This window comes from Schistocerca gregaria, chromosome X (genome assembly GCF_023897955.1).
Source record: "Schistocerca gregaria isolate iqSchGreg1 chromosome X, iqSchGreg1.2, whole genome shotgun sequence".
In the NCBI taxonomy this organism is placed as follows: domain Eukaryota; kingdom Metazoa; phylum Arthropoda; class Insecta; order Orthoptera; family Acrididae; genus Schistocerca; species Schistocerca gregaria.
In genome coordinates this window covers 373,428,007-373,446,517 of record NC_064931.1, presented here as the reverse complement: position 1 = coordinate 373,446,517, position 18,511 = coordinate 373,428,007, and the positions used below count along the sequence as shown (strand labels likewise).

The 18,511-nt window shown below is 41.6% G+C and overlaps 1 protein-coding gene across 19 annotated transcripts in view; it reads right to left on the bottom strand.

The window, feature by feature from the left end:
* The window catches only part of LOC126299135 (uncharacterized), a 450,753-nt gene extending 433,919 nt beyond the window's left edge, over positions 1 to 16,834 (bottom strand). For 17 of the 19 annotated variants that reach the window (XM_049990882.1, XM_049990884.1, XM_049990885.1 and 14 more), the window contains exon 1: positions 16,628 to 16,823. In XM_049990882.1, coding sequence (XP_049846839.1) covers positions 16,628 to 16,645 — 18 coding nt within the window. In that variant the 5' untranslated portion in view covers positions 16,646 to 16,823. Of the gene's footprint in view, positions 1 to 16,627 lie in introns of all 19 variants that reach the window. The other 2 variants (XM_049990880.1, XM_049990898.1) reach the window with 1 other exon arrangement.
* Positions 16,835 to 18,511: the final 1,677 nt, after the last annotated feature.

Below are 18,511 nucleotides of genomic sequence, written 5' to 3'. Positions count from 1 at the left end.
CAATAAACTGCACCCAAGAACAAATCCACACCCAAGAGATGGTAGGTGAGCGGGACTGCTAAGCGATGACGACAAACCTGGCTAGAGATGGTAATGCATGATGGACACATCGCTCCTTGTAAGGCGCCCTTCCCCAATCGGCTCGCTCTTCGGAAAATTTAGAAGGATGGAGGTCAAACCCTTTAGGGGACCATCTCACAAGGCCAAAACGTTTGAGACTCCTTTTAGTCGCCTCTTACGACAGGCAGGAATACCGTGGGCCTATTCTTACCCCCCGAACCCACAGGGGGCTAGGTCAGTTGGTCCAGGGTCTTGTGTTCCATTATTTTTCTTTCTTTCTAGAGAATCGAGCAGTCTGGCGAGCAAAGCGAATGATGCTCTCTGCAGTTGACACAGATGGGAGGTGGGGCACAGGGAGTTTGGAATGCGAAGGATGTTCACAATCTTGACAGGTGACCCTGGAAGTAAGGTGGGAAGACATAGGACCAAACTTCCAGCACTTAAAGCACCGCATCAGGGTGTAACACCAGAGCTCTATGGCTCTATTAATTTACTTTGCCTTTTTGTGTTTTATTTAACATTCTGTGGGTAAACTGTTGTAAATACTGTTTGTTTTATTGATAACACAAGAGTGTTCGCTATTTCCTTTGTAAAAACTTGGATACGATTTGATTCTATGCAATGTAATGTACCTATCATTTAAATTCTTTGCCTCATTTGGAGGGAGACAAAACTTGTCGTATATAACTGGAATTCATGTAAATAGTTTTTTGTAGAATTGTCAATATGTGCAAACAATATGTTTTGTTCAAAAAATCTTGTAGCTATGATGTATTTGCTGATCCTCACTTAGGGTTCTTAGCTCTTTATATGTAAAAAAGATGTTCCCCTCGGGAATGGAATCGTGCAGCGCGCAAAAAATGTGGGTGGCATGAATGAAAAGGTGAACCAAGAGTTAGTCGGGGACGAGCTACCAAACTGCCAACAGCTTATGTAAAAGTTATGTATTGTGCTGGTGCTGAGAGAGGCTTTTTGTGCCATTTTCCAATGTGCCAAAACCTCAGATAGATGGATAAAGAGCTGGCTTTATTCTAGAAATGCTACTAATCTGAGGAACGTCACTACCAAGAAATTATAGAGCTCAACATTACCTACTGCAAATCCATCTGGCAAGACGTACTCGCTACCACACTGCGCAATCACTGCAACGTAATGGAGGAATTGTAGATATGCAAAGTGAAGGACCAGCTCACTGGATGTTTTAGTGTGCTCAAATATAAGGTAACTAATACCTGAATTTATGTACCTACCTTGATTTTTTCCATATCACAACAACTCTTAGGTTCCTCACCACTTGAACTATGATTACCGAGTGTCCATGTAGTGAAAAATGATAGTCATAAAGTAAAACAGTTAGTAAATTAATTTTATTTGAAATTTGGTAAAAAGGAATATTTAAATTTGCTGTGGAATTTGGTAAAGTTGAGGGAGGCAGTAAGTGTAGTTTTGTGAGAGCTTCCCAGTATTTAAGATTAAATTGATTTAAAGTTTTGTGGACTTTTAAAATCATTTGCTTAATTACTGATTTTAAAGTTAAAGACTGTGATGATAATGAAAAGACAATTGGTCATTTTGAGGTAAGTTTCAAGTTAACTGTTATCAAAGATTGGTTTGAAATGCTTTCCCTAGTAAATAAATTTGTTGTGCAGCTTGTTGAAATAGAACCAAAGGTGAGTCAATATTCATAAAAATGTACCAGTTTGCTTTACTCCAATAGTCAAGATTAAGGGCCACCCCTCACTGAAAGTTGCTCAAATGCACAAAGTTACTTGATTCTATAAAGTTCTAACTACTCTTGATATTTACGTTGAGTTCTGTACTCCTTGTGTTCTAAAAAGTGTAATATCAGTTTACGAGCACTCACTTTGTTTTATCCTCACTAAAGGTAAAGTTGCCATTAATGTCATTGCCCATGAGAACAGTTACTTCTTTGCCTTTGAAGAATAGTGTGAATCTTATTGCATGTGAATATTATTTATATTTGTACTGTGCAGAAAATATCTGATGACGGAAGACTAGGTCCATGCCCAATTTCCAGTTTAACAATGACTTGCATGTGTAGTGTTGATGGAGTTATTCAGTCTGGCAAAGCATTTCATATTGATGAACATAACAGTGTCTTTTATGATTGTGAAAACGTGAACATCTTGCTGCTACTACTTTTACCCACTATAACATTTGTTGTGGCTTGTGACTGGGTTCACTGCACTTTCGTAAGAGAAAAGTATAGGCCTTGTTTTTATACTAAAACTGCTTACTTTTTCTTAAATAGAAAGATTACTCATTCTTATGCCTAATTCGGCTGGCGACTTTTTTTCCTACCCCCCTTTCAAGTATTTGGACGGTTTGGATAGATAAAATATTGGTTGTTACTTGTTAAACCTTTATGTAAGTCTGACTTTCATGTCCGATAAGCCACCTCCTTTAGGTACATTACGGTCAAAACAACAAAATTCCTTTCAGAGGGTAACACTGATCTGCTTCTTCATACTGTAATTGCTTTAATAAAAATAATTTCATTACACGAAGTGCCTCCAGCTTTAAGGTTATACTATAACAGTAGTGGGCGGTAGTGTTATAGAGGGAGGGATATATGGCTTTACGTCACAGTTGTAGACCATCACCTTGACCTTCTCGGGTAATGTGTCACCCTCGAAGGCCGAGGTGAAGGCACCGGCGGAGGTGGGAACCTGATTATCCCTTGGGCCCGGTGGACTCACTAGATGAAATGGACACCTTGCCGCTCTAAATTGGTGCGCAGCTCATCGTCAGACTGCAAAAGAAGGTCCCTGTGAAATATGATACCCTGGACCATATTTAAGCTCTTATGGGGTGTGACGCAAACAGAAACATCCCCAGATTGTCATAGGCGAGTAGTGCCTATAACAGGGCAAAGAATGCTGTTTTTATTAAGAGTGACCCTGTCCACATTTTGGAGAAGCCCTCCACCTACACAAACTTGTCCTATAAATGCTCCACAAAAAACTGATGTTTCATTGACTAGAAAGATTCCCCATAAACTCTCGTACATACGAGGTACCAGCAAGACATGATGTACTACGCTTTATGGCGTCTCATTTGCCCTGATGCCACCCACTCTAACCAGGGGCCATCCCCACGGGAACCACCCAGCCGCAGCGAAGGCCACCTGGTAGGATGGCCATTGCCAGGAGTCCCAAAGCCAGGGTGACGGGCATCTACTCCTTGGCATTGTGGGGAGTTAACAGCGCAGGCATCAGCAGAGCAATCCCAGTGTGATCAAGGGGATACAACCAACAGGGTACGTGGCCCAAATGAGCTATAAGTCGTCCATTATCGTCGACAGTGCAGAAAGCAGTGCTGCACAGAGGATGGAGGAAAATGCACCCAGGAGGGTGACCTCACCCAACAGCTGGAGAATGAGCGGAAGTGCAGATCCACGTCAACAAAGGATGCGAGAGGTCTCGGCATATGATAGACACTATGAACCATGTAAGGTGCCCTTCCCCAATTGGCTTGCTCTTCAGGAAAATTTTTAAAAATGGTGGTCAAACCCTGCAGGGAACCATCACATGAAGGCTGAACATGTGAGACTCCTTTTAGTCACCTCTTACAACAGGCAGGAATACCTCAGGCCTATGCTAACAACCGGACCCGCAGAGTGGTGCTGCCCACCGTGACGTTGAATGCTGCCTGGTTGGTTGGTTTGGAGTGAAAGAGACTAAACCCCTTCTGTTAAGTGGCAAACCAGGAGTGATCGTTAAAGAAGGGAGGTAAAAGGCAAATCCTGGAAAGTCTAAGTGTAACTAACACAATAAAAACAGATAAAATAGCACAGAAAAAAAGACACCACAGACAAGTCGTCAAAAGATCAGCCAAGATAAGGCTTAAAACCAAGAAATGAAAAAGAATAAAGGAAAAAAAGGTGGAAAGGATGGAGGCCAGGCTGGGCCACACAGTAAGGGCTGACAAGAGACAACTGGGGGCGGGCGGAGGGATGGAGGAAAGAGCAGGAGAGGGGTGTCCCACCAACCCTTTAGTCAATCAATGAGGCCAAATGGCCGTACCTTACAGGGATAAATAGAAACCATCTTTGTGGACAAAACGTAACACGAGATAAACTGTTTTGATATCATCTTTTAACACAAGATACAGCTTGGCAGGAAGATTAGGATGCCGCCTCAAAGCAGTCCAGTTAGGGCAGCCTATGAGTAAGTGGGCCACCATCAGGTGGGCTCCACATTGGCAGTGAGAAGGATTCTCACCTCAGAGAATGTGGCCATGGACCAGCCAACTGTGGCCAATACTGAGTCAACAGAGGACAGTGGATTTCCTGTGAGATGCATGCAAGGAAGACTGCCACAGGGTCGTGGTCTCCTTAATTGTCCTCAGTTTGTTTGGCATGGTCAGGGCAGACCATTCCAGACTTCCAGCAATTCATGGTGTATAAATGACCAATGGTCCAGTTCTGGGACCCCCATTTCCAGAATCGGCATCCTGGTGGCCAGCTTGACTAACTTGTTCATTTCCTGAAATCCCACTCTGACCGCCGGGGGTACAAACGAAAACGACTGGCCATTCAGCTTAATGGATGTCAAGATCCTGGATAGCTGTAACCAGTGGGTGAGGAGAGAAGCACTTGTCTACAGCCTGCTAAGGGAATGACTACAGATTAGGATACTCTTGCCAATGCAAGAACGAACATAACTAAGGTCTAGTTTAATGGCCATCAATTCAGCAGTGAAGACACTGCAGCCATTTGGCAGAGAGTGGGGTTCACTGCACTGTGCACATGTGTATGCAAAGCCTGTTCGTCCATCAACTGTTGAGCCATCTGTGAATACCACTTCCAAACCCAGATATGTCTCAAAGAGAGCCAAGAACAGGTAGTGAAATATCGTGGGGTCTCTTTGAGACATATCTGGGTTTGGAAGTGGTATCTTTCGGACCAAAGGATACTTTGATACGTATTTCAGGTCGAGGCACAAACCATGGGGGCACAGGGCAATGTCTCGCAGCCCAAAGGTGACAGCAGAGGAAGTTTGCAGTTCTGAACAGAGACACTGGAGGCATTCATGAATAGCAAACTCAGTTCTGCGAGGTACAGCACCCTTCCAGGGAAAAGGACATGGTAGCTGGGATGTTCTGGGAAGCTACAAAAGCATATAGTGTAATTCAGTAGCTGTTGTTGGTGCCTGATAGGTAATAGAGAAACTCCAGTCTCGACAGTAAGCTGTTCACAGTGCTAGTTCAGAAGGCTCATGTTGCAAGTTGGACCCCACAATGACGAATGGAGTCCAGTATCTGCAACACTGAGGGTGAGGCTGAACCATATGTGAGTCTCCCGTAATCTAGATGGGAAACAAATGGGGCTTTGTAGAACTGCAAAACAATAAAGCGATCTGCATACATGATAGTGTTGTTGAGGCAGCAAGTGTATTGAGGTGTAATCCGCACTTTCACTTAAGTTGGCCAAGGTGGGGAAGCCACGTTAGCTGGGAATGGTGGACTAGTCCCAAAAAGTGGTGCGTCTCAAATACAAGAACTAACTGAGTATATAGGTAAAGCTCTGACTGTGGGTTGCAGTACAACAGCAACAGAAGTGCACGACAATAGGTTTTGCAGCTGAAACGGAAAGCCATGGGTGAGAGAGCGTGACTGCACCTTCCGTATGGCACCCTGTAGGTGATGCAAGCAACACCCATGCCACTGGAGCAATAATAAAAGAAAAATTGTCACCATATAATGAGGGCAATACCGAAGACCCCACAGTCACTGCTAGACCATTGGTGGCAACCAGAAAGAGGGGAATGCTCAGTACAGAGCCCTGCAGGACCCCATGCTCTTGGATTTTGGGGGGGGGGGGGGGGGGGGGGAGAGTGGGGTTACTGAGGAAAGCACCTACTTAAACCTGAAACGTATGGTGCGACAGGAAGTTATTGACAAAAACTCGGAGCGCCCCCCCCCCCTCCCCCGAGACTCAACTCATACAACATAGGATTTGACACCATGGCGTGTCATAAGCAGGTCAAATAAGATGGCGATGATGTTGTGACAACATGCAAAGGCCATCTGAATTGTGGACTCCGCGTGAACCACATAATCAACAGTGGAGCAGCCTTTGTGAAACCATCTTGAGATGCAGCCAGAAGGCCCGAGACAACAGGAGCCTACACAGTATCTCACTCACCATGCATTTGAGCAACTTACAGAGAATGACAGTAAGGCTGATTGGGTGATAACTGTCCATCTCTGGTGGTTCTTACCTACTTTCAGAACTGGAGTACGCACACTTGGGAACTCACTCTCATTCCAGGCTGGATTAAAGAGGGCAAGGATGAAATGCTGACAATCCACTGGCAGATGATTCAGCATTTGTTGTGGGTGTGGTTTGGACCTAGGACTACATCGCAGCAATGGACTAGGACAATGGAGAGTTCCCATTCACTGACTGCAGTATTATATGGCTCCAGGTGTGGGTAGTAAAAGATAAGTGCATTTGCTTCACCCACTGTTTAATGAGCCAAAAGGTGGCCTAGTAGTTCTCAGATGCAGATGCACAAGCATAATGCTGAGTCAAATGTTCAGAAACAGTGCCAGGATCAGTATAAATGACACAATCTAAAGAAATACTTGGCACACCTGCAGGCATCTGATCTTTCCCCATATCTGTGATGGAGAGGTACATGATCGAATGATTGAAACATACGATTGCCAGGATTCTTGTTTTCATCGTTTCATGAGAAGCTGACTCTGGCACACAGCCATTTACAGCCAATGAGATGCTCCAGTGAAGGATGCCAATTATGGCACTGGAGAGCCCGCCTACAATCCCTAATGGCCGCAGTGATCTCAGGGGCCACCAGGGTACCGTCTCCTGATGACTGAATCCAGAGGAAGAGGGGATGGTTTGGTTGGTTGCCAAGAAAATGGCTGCTGTTTTATTCTGAACAGCTGCATCAATACTGCCTTGAGGTTGGGAGCTAAAGACAACAGCAGAGGTGAACCCATCTGGGTGGGTGTCCAGGGGAGCAATGCTGAGGGAGGGACAGAAAGGTCAGGAAGTGGTTGGTATCACACAGGTCATTATGGACCCTCCAGTGGATAGATGGTAGAAGGCCATAGCTGCAAAAAGAGAGATCAATGACCAAATAATTTCCGTGTGCTACACCGAAGAGTGTGGTGGCACCCGAGTTCAAGAGGCAAAGATCGAGCCGTGCCAGTAAAGACTCAGTGTCTTCACCACGGCCAGTGATCACTGTACCACTTCACAAAGGTTTACCGATGTTGAAGTCACCCAAGATTAGGAAAGGGGTGGGAGCTGACAGAGTAATGCAGATGGTAAAACCCTGATGTGCCCTTACTTACCTGAACAGAGACAGCTTCAAAAGGTGTATGAAGAGCCACAAGGTCACTGTATACCGAATCCATCACACACGTACAACCACCACCTGATACCCTCTCATAGTCAGTACAATTCTTAAACTAACCTCAGTATCTACAAAAGATGGGATCCGAGTTGCTGGAAACCACATTTCCTGGATGGAAACACAAAATGCAGGTAAGTGCTTAAAAGTTGGCATAGCTAAACCAGGTGGGCAGGTTATGACCTAGAGTCACGTGCTGACACTGACTGAGACGTTAGGCAATCTATTAACACAGGTTCTGCAACACACTGCCTGGGGAACTCCATTGTCTCAGGGGCCACTGGGATCTCCACCTTGGGCACAGGAGGGCATGCAGAGCCCAGTGGTGTGGGGGCCACCAGAGTTTCCTTCGTCTTAAGGACTTCTTTTTGTCCTTCTGATTAGAAGATGAGAACTGAGAAGGTTTCCCTGAACTTGTTTCAGGGTCAGAGGAAGAACAAGAAGTTTGACAGCCAGCAGCCTGTGGTTGGGACCTCTTCCTAGCTAGAGAAACCAGAGGAGGATAGGGCTCCTCCCACTGGGGGCTGGGGACTGGTGTCCCCGGCGAGTGGGGAGTCAGTACTGGTGAAGTGGGTGCAGTGGACACACCAGAAGGGGCCCCAACCGCCTGGGGAGCAGGAATTAGCAGATGGGTTTGAGGGCTCACTGTAAGATGCACAGTAGGGGAACGCACAATCGACAGAAGGCAAAGACATTGCGGCTGTAGCATAAGATCGAGGCACTTGTATGCATTCAAGATGCTCATACTTTTTCTGGCCTCTTGATATGTGAGCTTATCTAGAGTTTTACACTCCTGGGTTTTCTTTTCATGATTCAAAATGAAGCAATCTGGAGAACAGGGAGAGAGGAGCTCGCTGCAGTTTACACAAATGGGGGGAGGGGCACAAGCAATGTTCACGTGCAGAAAATGTTCACAATACATGCAGATGGTGGTGACAGTGCAATGGGAAGACACAAGTCCAAACTTCATATCCCTGAAGCATCCTGTATGAGACGGAACATAGGGTTTCACATTACACTGGTACACCATCACCTCGACATTCTCAGTGAACATATCATCCTCGAAAGCCAAGATGAGGACTCTGGTAGCAACTCTGTTTTCCCTTGGTCCCCTATGGACACTATGGATGAAGTACACACCCTGTCACTCCAAGTTGGCCCACAGTTCATCGTCAGATTGCAAAAGAAGATCACAGTAAGATATGACACTGCGGACCACACTGAAATTCTTTTGGGGAATGACCGTCATGGGAACGTCACCCAATTTTTGACAAGAGAGTCTGCCTGTTACTGGGCAGGAGATGACATTTTAATCAGGAGAGAACTGTTCTTCATTTTAAATGTGGCTACAGATTTCCCGTATTTGTCCTCAATGTATTCAAGAAAAAAATAAAGGCTTCGTGGCCAAACAGGTGTTCATGTCAGTCCTGGTACAGACCAGATACTGGAAGGAGGATTTTGCTCCTTGTTGTCTAGTCCTGCATTCCTCCCACAGCACGGCCAGGGAAGGGGACTTGTGGGGATCATAAGAGGCCTTGCCATGCGAAGAGACTGCTGGGGCTGTGTGACCACCAGTGTGAGAAAGCTTAAGTTACTTCATGCGCAAAACATCCACCATGGTGTCATCCTCTCCAGACAGGGGCTCTCCCCATGCGCGTCATCCAGCCACAGCTACCTGGCCAGTAATCCACTGCTGGGGGTCCCCGTGCCCCAGTCATGATGGGCACATGCCCCATGGCATACATGTGGAGTGTGCAGCACAGCCACAGAGAGTGTGATCCCTGCATGGTCAGGGGTTACCACCGTGCAGGTACATGATGAACCCCCACCCCCACCCAAGCCCAAAATGGGATTACTACCATGTTGGTGTTTGAGTGCATGACAACAAGAAGGGAGGGTGCCAGGCCAGAAAGGCACAGAGGCAGAGCATACACCACAGCGGGCGACCTTTCCTGCATTACATGCACTTCTGTAAAATCTGGTAAAGATAGCAGATCAAACCCAATAATGGGGACCATATAATCCTTAATGGAAGGTGAAAGCAGCACTAAGAATGAAACCAGAAATCAAGGCCAAAATCTTGAACCACATCCAGGCAGGGTCTGCACCAAAAGGACCATCTGACAGAAAGTCAGAGGAGGTAACAGATAGTTGCAACATAGGTTTGTGGCACAGAAAGAGGAAGTAGTGCCGCAAAGGCTGGGTCACCATGGTAGCCAAGCACATACTCTTGGAAGAGCAGTCAGAGCCCCTGGGAGGGGAGGGGGCGGAAAACGTCTGGTGGTGTAACAAAAGTATGTAAGCTGAGCAGATACAAACAGAGGATCACCTTAGCAAAAATAAGGGCAACAAATGGGGATATTCATTAAGATACACAACTCTGACAAAGGGAAGATTATTATTACACAGAGCCATTGAACGAGTATCTCGAAAATGGCAAAGGTGTTTGCATATTGACATGCTACTGTCACGAGCAGCTACAGAAGGAGGTAGGAGGTCAGTGAAACTACCACTAGGAGCTAAACGGTTGGACCTCCACAACTCTTCTCATAATGTGGAGTTTGAACGTTTGCCTGCTCTAGAAAGTAGGATAGATGGTGAACTGTGACATTTCTGCCAAAAGAGCACAATGCTGGTGCACATACAAGTGTTTTGGAGCACACTGCTCACAGTACATTTTTGAACATGGAGCTCCACAGCACACCACCCCTATGTGTTCACAAGTTGACCCAATGACATATCAATTATGCTTGCAGCAGGGATGGCACAATCAGTATTCAATCATCAAACAATGGAAACATCTCGGCTCTCCGCGTGAATTACATTTTTGCTACTCTAGGTCACTGGCAGTCTCCACAAATGCCATTATCGATTGGCGGCTCGAACAGTGCAGCGCATCAAGGATGCAGACTTAGTGGGAGCAGTATTATGCCATGGGAGAAATTCTCCTGTGCTTGCATGGGACCTGTGGTAGAAATCAAAGGCCCACTGATAGCTGCAAACCACCTGCATCCCTTCATGCTAGATGTCTTCCCCAACAGCAATGTTATCTTTCAGCAGTATTATTGTCCATGTCTCTGAGCCAGAACCATACTACAGTGAACTCATGTTGATATCGCGGTGACCAAATGTGCCTGATATGTTCCTATGAAACCTATCTGAGTCGCTATTGGGCACCATTACTGCATACACAAATCAGTGGCCCATTATTTAAACAAATTACATGACCTGTGCATAGACATCTAATGCCCCATACCTTCAAAAATCTAACAACAAACTGTCAGATTCCTGACATCCAGAATCAGTGATGTATTTCACTCCAAATATGGACAAACAAGCTATTAAGCAGATGGTCATAATGTTTTGGCTTATCATCAGTTTACACCGTCCTTACCATACCACATTCCTACAATGGCACTAGGTGGCATTCAGTCTCAAGGTAGGCAGTAGTTGCAAGTGGAAGTTTAAGAGATGTTTGACTACCCTTTGCTAAATGGATTGTCAGACCACAATGAACAGATAGTCACATCATGTAACTTAGCTCCGTGTACAATTAAAAAAAAAAAAAAAACTCTAAGAAAACAATGAGGGTGATTAATGTAAAAACTATTGAAAATTGCAAAGAAAGTTTAAGAAATAGTGGCAGAGGTGGAGTTTATAATGAGCCTAATTCCAGCTCTAAATTCAAGATATTTGTTAATGAGTTTGCATCCGTCTCTGAAAGATAATTAAATGTAATAATAGTAGGAAGTCATTACATAAATGTTGGATCACAACAGATATAAGTCTCTCTTCACAATGATAAAAGAGCTTGTACAAAATATAAAGAACAAGTAACCATTCAGAAGTATTTTCATATTGTGAACAGTGCTGCGATATACTGATAAAGTTGAAAACGATGTTGAGTATGCATATCTTATAAGAAACTGACACAATGGAAGCACCATTAAAGGTAGTTCATGTGTAGAAAATATTTTTAATAACCAATTTTTAAAAAATAAGTGAGAAAAGTTATGCAAATAGTTCAGAAGATAAAACAAAACAGTACAATGAAAGATCAATGCAGAGGAGGTTTAGTGAAATAAAAATTAATCGCACATCTGAAATATGCAAGATGATCACAACAAAAGTAAAAGCTTGTATGGAGGGAATAATACCTCCATCAAGATAATAAAAAGTTGAGGCCTTATAAAAGGTAAAGTTCACAGTCACTTTTGTATCATTAATTTGAGGTGTTTTCCCAAACGTATTACAATATGCCATTCTATATGAAGAATGACTCCACAGATGTCAATAACTACTGCCCGGAATCACTCCTTAAATCATTCTCCAAAATCTTTGAGGAGGTAATGTGGTTCAGCATTGCCACCTACCTGTGTGGTAATGGGATGTTCAGCTAGCCAGGATTTCAAAAGGGCCACTCTACTGAGTGAACTACCTACACATTTGCTAAGCACATAATAAAACCTTTCAGTCAACAGAAGTGTTCAATTTCAGGCCTCTGCTTTGATCCTCGATGCAAGTGCCTCGGCATTGTGTGACATCATCGGGGCATGGCATGTTTGAAATAGACTGTGTTTGCTATGGAAATGTTAAAGTAAGCAGCTGTGCAGTCCAGTTTGAAATGTTTATGTTCCTGAGTTGTTTGCAAGTGATGCTAGTGCAGCACTGGACTTAATATTTTGTGTTAGTTGAAGTTTTGGGGCTTCGTTTTTGTGGCCTTGCAGTGTGTTATTTTCATTTCAGCTGTTGGCCACTGATTTGTTTTGAATTTGTTATTTCATCGTGTTGTTAATGGCCTGAAACCTTTTTTTTTTTTTTTTTTTTGTACACTAAGTATGGATATTTTATAACGAAATTTACTAACAGTTCATTGGTTGCTGCAATGGACAACAATATAATGTCTACAATTAAATTTCTTTAGTTATGTGGCCTCTTGGCATAATGTACTAAGTGTCAACAGTACCTGGGGTGGTATGTAAGTAGGCTATGTTTTATTGTACTTTTGGTCTTTATTGTTAGGATAATATTGTGTTTCTTTACATTCATAATTTACTTTGACATACATGCATTGAAATTTATGATGTGGTTTGTGTTGGTAATTGTAGTTCATATTTGGTAGCTTATAGCTGTAGGTATCGTGGAGTGTGTTGCAGTTATCTTGATATCATTATGTTTCAATAATAGTTCTGCTATGTTATTAACATACATAAAGTCATAGACTGTCCATGACTATAACTTCTACACTGGAGATTATTAATTAATAATATTCTATCATTAATCACCAAATTTTATTACTTAATTACTGTCCCACATGATTTGGAGCTAAAGCTCCAGTTTCAAGAACTGTTTGGCTATAATGGGCACTACACCTGCTCCATAAAGTATTTATTAATGATTCTGTCAACAATTGCAGTATTTAATTTAAGCAACTAGTTTCAAATCTTACAAGAGTCATTTTCTAGCCTGGCCTACTGAGGCTGCATTGACAGTACATCATGTTAACAATAAACATCAAAGCAGCAACACGTTTTACAAATGTTTGCAGAATGAATACCACAAACCTCACGTGCCTCTTACAAAGTCAAAACCAAAGTCAGTTTATCATCTAACAGAATGACAACTGTTAAATTTGAAAAGGTAAATTATAGCTCAACTGGGAATCATGATAAAATACTAGACAAATTTGAGACAAAGTCTTGTATCATATTACTTGCATTTCAGTGTGTAACTCTCACCTTCTGCATTGGTGAAAGCCTTCCACATTTGCACATACATTCTGAAACTACTTAACATGTTTATGATAGTATTACATTACTCAAATGCTGCATATATAACCCATGTTCTAGTGATACGACGGAGTATTGGATTTACTATTATGCAACTGGGAATAATAATAATAAATACAATCTAGCATTTTCCCATTAATGCCAACAGAGGTAGAGTTTATCCCATTAAATAAAACAACTGTGTCATCCTGTTGCTATTAGGTGAAAAACTGAAGCAGCTGTAACATCCACTGTCACCATACAGTCCTTGAAAATGGGGTTGTAGCTCCAAAATGTGTTGAACGGCAATTAAAAAATAAAAATTCATGACTGATGAAGGAATATTATTAATTAATAATTCCTAACTTACAGTTGCGTTCGTTGTGTGTTCTTGGTGCCATGGGTTTCGTATGAGCTATATCGGTCACGTGAACTTTCTAATACTGGTCTTTGTGGTTGTGTTGGTTGTTTTAGCCGTCTTGATCCGAACCATAATTAAAGAGAAATTTGCAATACTAGTTTTGTGTGTGTGTGTTTTCGTCTGAGCTCTACAGGGCAAATATTCAAGTAAATGTGGTTTTTTCCGGGTTATTCTCAAGTATTCTGTGTGTATTGTTTTTCAGTTTTGCTTGTTTTGGAACAGGGACGTTATTCTTACTATTGTATATTTCCCCACATTAGTTGTGTTAGTTTCATTTTATTGCTGGTATGAAATGTTTTGTGTCATTTATATCGCTGTTCATGAGTGTATTTGGTATGTTGTGTTTGCTATATAGTATACATGCTGGAAACAGGGCTGTCTGCCAGCCTTATGACATATGGGTCAAAGCAGACAGGCAGAATTAGACACTTCCACATTGATAAAATATCACCAGTTGGGGTCATCTGCGATTTATCAAAAGCATCTGATCGTGACTGAGGCATACTATTCTATTCGGAAAGTGGCAGTTTTTTTTATTTTTTAACATAGTTCAGCTCTCATTTACAAAAAAGAATGGAGAACGTTACTGTAGGCACACCAAGGGTAACAAAGAGGGAAGCATCACCATCTGCATGGGGAGAAATTACAATGGGAGTCTCTCAAAGTCTGATCATTGGCCCACTTCTGTTCTTGCTTCATGTTAATGATGTACCACTTTGTTTGAATCATGGTGAAGAATTATTCATGATTGCAGGTGATACAAGCATTCTTTTGAGGCTAAGTGCAACAGGCATTACAGGAAAAATAGTAAATAGTGTTTTCGTGAAAGTTACTAACTGATTTTGCACAGATAGGCTAGGCTTAAATGTTGAAAAAATGCTGTAAATCTTGTTTTGTGTAGTCAAAAACAGTCTATTCCCAATTAAACTATCATACCAACAAGAAATTTAAAAAAAAAAACCCACAGAAAATTCTAAGTTCTGAGGTGTGCATCTTGATGAAAACTTAAAAGTGGAAAATCCTTATAGAAAACTTGGTACAATGTTTATTATCGGCTACTTTTGCCATAGCAATAACTGCTAACTTTGTGAATATAGAAGCCAGTAACTTGACATAGTATTATCCACTAATGCATTTATACTATGGGGTAACTTCTGACACACACAAAAGTATTCATAGGACAAAACACAGTAGGCCTAATTAGATTTTGGGAGGTGTTCACATACACACCTTGCAGTCACACCTTTAAGCAGCTGTGAATAGTAATCACTGCCTCACAGTACACTTCTTCAATCATGAAATGTGGTATCAACAGTTGAACTGAATTTGAAAGTAGCAACAGTACTCACAAGTAAAACAAAAGTAGGTAAAATCACAAGTGTTAACCATTAATATAACGATGGAGCAGAAAGGAGTGAAATATACAAGTAAAAAACATTCTGACAATGTATATGTGGAAATAAAATGTATAACAGACAGCTGAAATGTTTTCACAGTTTCTCCTCAATAGCTTCTCCTACACCATAAACAAATTTTGCACACCCACACAGGTGTGTGTGTGTGTGTGTGTGTGTGTGTGTGTGTGTGTGTGTGTGTGTGTGTGTGTGTGTGTGTGTGTGTGAGAGAGAGAGAGAGAGAGAGAGAGAGAGAGAGAGAGAGAGAGAGAGAGAGAGAGAGAGAGAGAGAGAGAGAGAGAGAGAGAGAGAGAGTTTCTGTTGATATGTTTCACATCATAATATTTTATTAGTATTATGAACTATGGAACAAATAACTAACACACAGGTATTGGAAGGAGTGTGCCATTAGAGCCCTATCATCAGTATGTAAATGACTGTGCTTTGTGATGACATACTATTGCTTTGTATATACAGTTCTTAGCCACAGGATTCTATCCTAGAGATCAAATACACTAAACATGGACACTGTTTTCAAGCTACAGATAAGGGTTGTAAGAAAAATATTTGTCAGACTCACTGAATGAAAATATTTAACAAATCCTTAGGGTACTTTGCCACATATGGTCATATACAGTACCAACGTTTTGTGCACATTATGAAACACATTATTAAGTATTCCACGAATAGTTTTACACATTATCATGGAAAAAGAGCCAGTGTATGCTTACACTTAACAAGTGAAAACACTTTTCTAACAGGGACTAAAACTATATTAATCTGTCCAAAGAGAGAAAAGATATGAGTAAAAAATAAATTTATTTACATAAGCAATCAAAGTGCACCTCTTAAATATTGCATACTCTACATTAACAGATTACTTGCAGAACTCTGAAACTGATAACAGGTGATGCTAGGGCACAATACTGCGTGTTTTCCCGCCATACCGTCTGCATTTGTAAATAACGTGCAAGATATGTCTACACGACACAAAATTCAATGATATTTCATTACCCACTTGTAGAAGCTGCAACGAAAAGAAGATCAATATATAGACCACGAAATTCATATTCTGGCCACAATGACGGCGCATTTGTTCACACAGTGTAAATATTTTGACATGGTTACGGAATGAATATTAATGTTCTGCAGGTAGTCTTTCAACAAAAAGAAACATTCTCTCTCAAGCGCATGACTTTATTTGCATAGTATATCATACCCCCAGTGTGCACTATCAATCTGTCCGCCTCGCTTGTGTGCTCATTATCTACTTGATATCAAAACAGTCACGGCATGGAGGGATTACTCTTAACCTACAATTAAATAGAATTGAGTTTCAGGTGCATCACATATGGGCCATCGCCGCAAATCGAATAAAAACAGCAGTATCAAAATCTGATATTCACACGCGAATGTACATACAGTGTGAAACACGGTCAAGGTCCTGAGACCAGAAATAAGGCACTATACATTATAATTCGGCAGTTAAAAAATGAAATAGTTACAAGTGCACATTGTAAAATAGATAATATATGTGTCCGTGCATAACATAGTGCATAACCACGTTTTATTAAATACCTTATGAGATTTCTTCATGTCTAGCTTCGTGGAATACCGTATTCCTCTTGATGTCTGATGGCAACATAAAAAATGTCCACAAACAGGAACAACACAGTAGCTTCCACAACACAGTAGCTTCCACAACACCAACACACCTAAACACACGGATTTTGTAACACTAACTACCACTACACAAACAAACCGTTGAAGTACAGTCGCTATGGAACATTCGACCTCTACATTCGATACGACTCTTATCGAGGATAATATCTGTACGATAGAATCGAAACAATTGATTCGATAAAAGCAAAATCTGTAGCATCTATTGCTTCTACAGCTACAGCTATACGTATCAAAGCGCTGTGAAGTGTATGGTAGAACGTACTTCCCATTATGACACGTAATGTACTCACGTGCGCTTATTTCCTCGACCTAAAATACATTCCATTCTGAAGTCAAATCTTGCAGTCAACCAATGAGCACGAAGTTACCGATACCCAATGAAAACGTTCGGCGCGAATCGACTGGAAATTAACTTTCGACGTTTACAATTGTGTAGTAAATGATTGGAGAAACAAAATAAGTATTCGTGCCAGTTTAGCAAACCGTGAAACTTTCTGTGTTGTCTCCTTTATTTTACCCACAAAGCCATGATTCACCCTGACATTTAATATTTTATGTTTGTTACTGTTTTAATGTGGAATTCAATGAACCTGTGAGTGAAGTGTATGGCAGTGTAATAATTGTGCACCACTGAAATACGAAATGAGTATTCATATCCCCACAGACCCAAAATTCGCAAAGTCAAATTTTGTGTGTGTAGACTAAATTTGGTTTTTTACTACTGGTATTAAATCCTTGGAGAAATCGTCGATGGATACTTGGTTAATTACAACAGATGGTAAAATGTGTTTTGCTCTTAATGCTATAAATTTCCACGTATTTAGATAAACACCAAAGTATTACTTACTATTTCAACCACAGCACAATCATTATGACAAGATGCAGACAGAAGAAGAAAAGAAAAAGAAACAGAGAGCAAAACGCATATTAAACAAATAGAAAAAAAGGAAGCAAAATAATTACATTACCACTACTTGAACATGCGTGCCATCTATTCATTACTGAAAGGAAGTTTGGAAATCTCTGAAACAAGTAAATGATCAGCTAACATTTGCATAGTAGAAAGGTGCATTGTTCATTGGAGGCTTGACATTTGCAACTCTTGAATATTTTATGTATTTCTCATTCGGTTGCCATATTCTGGAACCGCAAAATGAGGACTCCCGCAACAGGATTAATCACCATACTTTCAAGACCGGTCCAGTATCGACCTCACTAAGAGTATAGAACAAGGCGAAGATTGTTGATTTCTTATCATATATAGCTGACATAGATTTTTTAATAAAGAGGTATGACTGCACTACCTCTTACCTGTACCATAGCCCAGGTAATCGGTACTAGGTTGGGATTTTTTTAAAATAAGAAAATACAATTGTTGCAAAACAGTGACTATGGTGTTCCAATCGAGATCCAGATCAAACCATTTAGGACTGCCGAATAAAACATTGTTAGTTCAGTTTCATGTTTATGTCATATTGCTATATTAGATATGAAACCAAAAAAAATAATATTGTAGATGACACATTACAGTACCTAACTTGCTTTACATCCCATGTCTACATCTACATCTACATCTACATCCGTACTCCGCAAGCCACCTGACGGTGTGTGGCGGAGGGTACCCTGAGTACCTCTATCGGTTCTCCCTTCTATTCCAGTCTCGTATTGTACGTGGAAAGAAGGATTGTCGGTATGCTTCTGTGTGGGCTCTAATCTCTCTGATTTTATCCTCATGGTCTCTTCGCGAGATATACGTAGGAGGGAGCAATATACTGCTTG